General features: G+C 32.3%; 1 protein-coding gene across 1 annotated transcript; it reads left to right on the forward strand.

Moving 5' to 3' along the window:
- The first annotated feature begins 1,540 nt into the window (after positions 1 to 1,540).
- Positions 1,541 to 5,286, forward strand: LOC126975082 (cAMP-dependent protein kinase catalytic subunit 1). Its single transcript, XM_050822891.1, has one exon. It carries the CDS (start codon positions 1,878 to 1,880, stop codon positions 2,937 to 2,939), a length of 1,062 nt encoding a protein of 353 aa, XP_050678848.1. The 5' UTR covers positions 1,541 to 1,877; the 3' UTR covers positions 2,940 to 5,286.
- Positions 5,287 to 7,178: the final 1,892 nt, after the last annotated feature.

Raw genomic sequence — 7,178 nt, forward strand, 5'->3', positions numbered from 1 at the left:
AAACAGACTAAACTGGCATGTTATTTGTTTTACTATATCATTTCAAAATAGTGTCTATTCACCTCAATACATCACTGCAGCCGATGGAACCACTGAAAAAAGCACTTTGACCACTAGTCCTTTAAGAGGTCTCTTCGACGGCTTTCTCAGCTACAGCAAAAAATAAAAATAAGCAAGAACGGGGCTACACGGTGGGTGACCCAATAACTCCACGTGTGACGTTGCCAAATATTCGAATGCCTGGTGGTGTACGACGAAGCGTTGTCGGGTCGAAGAAGGGTCCTACTGACGTTTTTTCAAGACGAGCGGCAAACAGTTGTTAGTGTACCAATCTGCAGTAACTGTTTTGCGATCCTCTAAAATATGTCGCATAATAATCGGTCTTTCCGAAGAATAAGGTCACCATCTTTTTTTGTCACGCTTTAGCCACTTTAATTTAATTGGCAACTCCTCAGAAGAAAACACCCACTTCGCAGACTATCTTTTGGTTTCGGTATCATAACAGTAAATCTGTGCCCGAATCTGCTGATAGGTCACTCTTTTGTCAGTCTCTATTATATGCCGCATAACACTCATGCTATCTTCAGTCCTCACCGTAGAACACCTCACGCAGATTGTCAATGTCACTGTAACCACGTTTAAAGTTATTAAACCAGTCATAAGCAGTGGGGCATTATCTATAAAGGCCAATCGTAGTCTATCATAACTTTCTTGTTGACCTTGACTTGCCTATGACATATTGTTTTTTTGTTTGTTTTATTTATTTAGAACATTGGTAACAATACCATCAGCTCATTCTCGATTCTATGTCATAAGCAGTGGGGTATTACCTATCTATAAAGGCCAATCGTAGTCTATCATAACTTTCTTGTTGATGCCTATGACATATTGTTTTTTTGTTTGTTTTATTTATTTAGAGCATTGGTAACAAGACCATCAGCTCAAACCAAAATACAATATAAGAATAATATTTAAATCATTTTTAATATGTACTCGATTACAAGCCCCCGTTAGGCTTATGGACCAAAAATTTTGTATGTTTAAGACTTCCATTTTTTGAGTTCTCTTATGACAATAAAAGTAATAAGAAATCATTCATGAAAGCTTTCTCACAACAAACCGTAAAACAAATGACAAATGAATAAAATTAAAAATATGTACTTATGAGAAAGATCCATAATCAAAATTTATATTAGTTTTATAATAGATTATAACTTTAAGCACGGAAGTGACACACTATATACATCTACGACTATGTGAATATTTATTAATTATTCTCCACGAAACAGCTATGTGATAGTTTACAAAAAAAATATGAAAAATGTCATGCAATTTATAACTTTCAATGTTATAATCGTTATCTAATATGTATTATATCTTATATCATTCAAACATTATTTTTTATTTAATTACTATTATAATAATTCATTCGTTTTTTTTTCAAATAGAATAATTACTATACCATTTAAAAATCTATAGTAGCTTTTAGAAACTTATAGTAGTTTATTTTTAGTCCTTGCAACATTTTTGTAATTTATCTATTCTGTAGTACGAGTTGTTGGCTTGCTGAATGCTGTTACCTACTCGCCTTGTCGATCGAGTTCTGTGGTGGAATTGGAAGCCATTTTTATTTCGTGTGAAAGTGGCACTGGCAAAAGGAGTAAAAGTTTTATAGTGAGAGTTTAAATGAGTGCTCTGTTTAAATTTGTTTTGTGACACGTGAATGTGATAATAGGATAAATAATGTCTGTGTTTCAAATGGATTCGTGTTGATCTATCTTTTTATTATACGGCCGCTCAGGCAGCCATCGATTATTACTGAACAAGGGGCCGCTTCTACGGCAAATCGACGCACTTCTTAGTTTGTGGAGTGAGCCATGGGCAATAATGCTGCCACCGCTAATAAGAAGGTGGACGCCGCCGAAAGCGTCAAGGAATTCCTTGACCAAGCTAAGGAGGATTTTGAAGAGAAGTGGAAGAAAAATCCTACCAACACCGCCGGATTGAATGACTTCGAACGAATAAAAACCCTCGGCACAGGTTCCTTTGGACGAGTTATGATAGTGCAACATAAACCGACGAAAGAATATTATGCTATGAAAATATTAGATAAGCAGAAAGTGGTAAAATTGAAACAAGTGGAACATACGTTGAACGAAAAAAGAATTCTTCAAGCAATTAATTTTCCTTTTTTGGTGAGCCTCAAGTTTCATTTTAAAGACAACTCCAATTTGTATATGGTTTTAGAATATGTACCTGGTGGTGAAATGTTCTCCCATCTGAGAAAGGTAGGTCGGTTTTCAGAACCACATTCTCGATTCTATGCGGCTCAGATTGTCCTAGCATTTGAGTATCTACACTATTTAGATCTTATATATCGTGATTTGAAACCCGAGAACTTGTTAATTGATTCACAAGGTTATCTCAAAGTGACAGATTTCGGTTTCGCAAAGCGCGTGAAGGGCCGTACATGGACTTTGTGCGGGACGCCCGAGTATTTGGCACCGGAGATTATTCTGTCAAAGGGCTATAATAAAGCTGTTGATTGGTGGGCTCTCGGAGTTCTAGTTTATGAAATGGCAGCTGGTTACCCTCCATTCTTTGCAGATCAGCCTATTCAAATTTACGAGAAAATTGTTTCGGGAAAAGTCCGTTTTCCATCCCATTTTGGTTCTGATTTGAAGGACCTTCTTCGCAATCTCCTCCAAGTAGACTTGACAAAACGTTATGGCAATTTGAAAGCTGGAGTGAATGATATCAAAGGCCACAAGTGGTTTGCAAGTACAGATTGGATTGCTGTATTCCAAAAGAAGATTGAAGCACCTTTCATACCACGGTGCAAAGGGCCTGGAGACACTAGTAACTTTGATGACTATGAGGAGGAGGCTCTACGTATTTCCTCAACTGAAAAGTGTGCTAGGGAATTTGCAGAGTTCTGAGCGCATTTATGGAGCCTGCACATGGAAGTTTCTGTGAGTAGGTGTTTTGTTTTTGTGATTCTTCCATGATGGCTGTCATGGAGAGTAAGCAATTTACCTCTATAAACAGCTTTGGGACAGTGAATAAATCCAGTTTTGGTACTTCAAAGTGAAAGGTAAAGAGGAACTTCGGAAAGGTGGTGTTTGTTTTGCTTAGTGTCCTATTATGATGCACGATGAAGTGTAGAAACATTGGTGATAGAATGGATAGTACAGCCGCAAGCCTTGTACATCCTCAATGTCAGTCCTGTGTAATCAGTGAGTAGCTGCTGTTTTTGATAAAATTTAAATTATTAGCTTTATTGAATTTTCTTTTCATAATTTTACATATTATAGATAATTATTTGTTGTTGCTTTTAGAAAATATGTACACAAAACTTAAGTGAATCTTACATATAACATATTATTTAGAATGTTATTATTTTCATCATAGTTGATGTGAAATGTGTTTACTCTGTGGCAAGTATGAATTATGCAGAACAATAATTATAAGATGGACTCTTTTGTTACAGAAGTGGCTTTTCTAATTTGTTATTCGTTTTATTTAGAGAGTTATTGTTATATCAGTTGATATTTTAGGTTAGGATTAATGGCATAAATGAATTTAACCGAGATTAATTTATTTCCTATCTTGTGTTCACTTATGCTAAACAATTATGTATTTGTGATATTATGTGAAATGTTGAGTCAAATAATCTTTATAGTTCCTTTTAAGTGAAATACCATAATATCTAAATGAAGTTTTATGAAATATGTATCTTCATTCTTTAATTAGAAACTGTTACAAGCACTTTGAAAGCAATAACTTCTAAAACATACTAGAAATAAGTAATTTAACTATTTAAACAGTGACACCAATAAATTCAGTTTATTTGTTACCCAATATATAAATCAATACAAATAGATATGTTGAGCAAAAATTTTTGGTGTTGTTTGAATTTAATTAATTGTTCATGTGCAGTTTAGTTGTGAATCATTTAGCCTGTGTTCTAAATATTGTTCCAATAATAAATAGAGCTTATTATGTAGGCCAATGTCACAATTTACTGAATTTTTATGTACTTTGGTGATAATGTTGGTCGGTTTAAAGTGGGAGATGCATTGTACTATTTTAACAATTAGACATAGGACTTAAAATCCCAGCTGTACAAATATCAATCTAGTTATTTGTAGTGTTTGTGGTATGTGCGAATATGTGTTTATAGTCATTAGGTTAGAACTTGAAAGGTTACTTAACTAGCACATTCATCTTATGTAAGCAAAAGTCTAAATGAGCACCTAGTATCCTATATAGCTCTGTTGCAAGACCTTATGAAATACATTTAAAAATTTAATGTTTTATCCTTGATACTAATAATTATGTAATTGACCAAGTTGCTTATCTATTATTATTATAATGTAGTCTGTGAAAATTTACTTGGTATATTATTAATTTGACATGTTAATATTTTACAAATTTTTCTAGGAGTTGTAATAAAATCTTGAAAACAATGTCCTCGCTTGAGGTTTTCTATAGTCTTAATTTTATATTATAACACTTACAGTAAGACTTCTCACTATGTACCATGTTGGAGTGCCATACAATGAAATATTTCTTACTGTCAATGAAACTATTATCTTGATTATTTTTAAATAATATTAGTTACCTAAATAAATCACAACTTATTATTATTTTAAGGTTCAAATGCAATGATTGTACTTGGAAACAAACTGTAATATTGGTTCTTGAGAATTAATAATATTCTTTGGTGTTTATTTATTACTAATTTCTTTTACATGGAAATGATATTTTTTAAGTTATTTGGTACAGTTTGGACATTGTTTCTACTAGCATTATTATTAGTAACATCTGATTTTGCTACTTTTTCCTATCAAATTAAACTAAATATGTTATTAGGAAATTTATGATGTGTAACCTTTGTGATTGTCAATGTTGTATATATAAGAATTAGAATGGTTGTAATTCCAATATATGCAGTTACAATACAATAAAAAGCATTGGCTTGATTGATAGGAACACTCCATTCGGTTAGCTTTCACAATTTACTGATTGCCATCTTTGTAATGTGAACATAGCCTTTTGTCTATTATAGATTTGTGTGGCAGTCTGTGTATTTGGAAGCTGCCTTTTTGTAATGTTGGTGTTAGTTAATATCAGAATGTTCACTTATAAATCTATTGTATTGAGTGCCTATAGCATTGAAGTTAAAGTGTAAAAAGTCAGTTTATTTCAATAATTTACTCGTCACCGTGTATTGATCTTCCATAAAATTACGATGAAATTAAAATATTGATGTAACAGTAAAAATTTGTTTGATTTTTGTTCCTCAGATTAAAATATTTACACATTTAAATTTAAACATTATTTAAATAATGAATGAAGGTTAATTCAATTATTTACACATTAAACATTTTGGTGCATCAGACCTGGTAAAATTTATGTCATGTCAGGATTATTTTTACACTCAGTGAACATATTACTATGTTCACTATTTTGCCAGTACAAAAATATGTAATCTTAACTGAAAAGTATAACACAAACAGGTGTGTTATAGGCTGTCTTCCATCCATACTGAATAGTTAATATTATGTTTGCAATGATGCAACAAATAAGAACATATTCGGACAAAACCAAGGTGATATGATGTGGATTAATGCTTATTTATTGATATCCATTAATCCTTTGCCTTTCGATTAACTTTTGTATATTTTTTTTACTGCTATTGGATTGAGCTACAACAAAGTGATGCCGGATTTAGCTAGTATTTAATGTAATAGTCATGACATTTCAAAGTACCCATTCAATATTAAATATTCATTAGCATTTTGCAAAAAGAAAAAATCCTCTATACTTTATGATTGATAGCTTTGTCGAATATCTCTTGAATTAGTTGGACTAATGTGTATTGTTAATGTTTTATTAGTCATTTGTTGGTGGTCCGGTGGTCCTTGACTTGATAATTACAGCTGATTGAAGACATGATAAATGTTGATAAATAGAATTATTTTAAACTCTAATCTTACATCTGTTTTGTTTTATGTCTGTGTATATATCATGAGAGATCTTACATTTGGGCTAGGAATTTTTTCTGCAGAAGATGGACATGTGAGTCATTTTTGTTGCTGAAACTCTCTTTTAACCAAAAGTTACAAGATAAGTCTCATAGTTTTTTATGTCACCTGAAACTATTAGTTCTTTATTAAATACCAGCTGACCCGACAGACATTGTTCTGTATATAATAAATAAAATAATGTTTTTATATGAATTTGTCAATAATAAATCATAAAATCACAAATTACTTCGTAAAATATGCACCCTGCTGTCGTAATGAAATTGTTTCACAGCAGAACTGTCCAACCGTGTGTCAATAAATTCTCTCATAGAAATTATGTATGGAGACATCAAAAGAAAAACAAATTTGTTGTTCTACTTAATTTAGCAGCATTTTCCTATTTATTCACCTTTTAAACCTTCTCTGGACTTCCACAATAATTCAAGACCTAAATTTGCCAAATTGGTCCAGCGGTTCTCGAGTTTTAGTGAGACTAACAAACAGAAATTCATTTTTATATTAAGCCTTCACTCTTGAGTTAATTCAAAAAGTTAATAAAAATTATGCTACATAATTTAAGATTTAGGGTAGATTTAGATTTACATAGTTCTCCCAAGTTGGTTTTATTAACCGACTTCGAAAAAGGACGAGGTTCTCAATTCGTTAGTTTTTTTTTATGTTTGTTACCTCAAAACTTGACTTGGTGAACCGATTTTGATAATTCTTATTTTTATTTAAAAGCTGGTGCTTCTCATTGTAATTTGGTCCAGATCTGACAATGGCATCCATGAGAAAACCATAAAAGTCTTAAATTTACTATACATACGTATAGCAAATTGGATGATAAATTTACGAATACCTCAAAATCGCGCCAACCGATTTCGAGGATTCTTTTTTTATTGGAAAGGATATACTTCAAAGATAGTTTCGTTAGGTTCTGATTATGGGAGCAAATTAACGATACGCGGCCGAATATTTTTTTTTGCTATCCGGATATTTAAGTCATCTACCATAACATAGTTATAGTCAAGTAATTATCGTAGCCAATGGATAAGGGTGCGATCTGTGGCAGAATTTCTAACGGTCTGTAATCAAATTGCAAAGAGCTTACGTTCATTGCTGCATTGAAAAATTTTGTATATCTAC

Source organism: Leptidea sinapis, chromosome 34, assembly GCF_905404315.1.
Source record: "Leptidea sinapis chromosome 34, ilLepSina1.1, whole genome shotgun sequence".
Lineage (NCBI taxonomy): Eukaryota > Metazoa > Arthropoda > Insecta > Lepidoptera > Pieridae > Leptidea > Leptidea sinapis.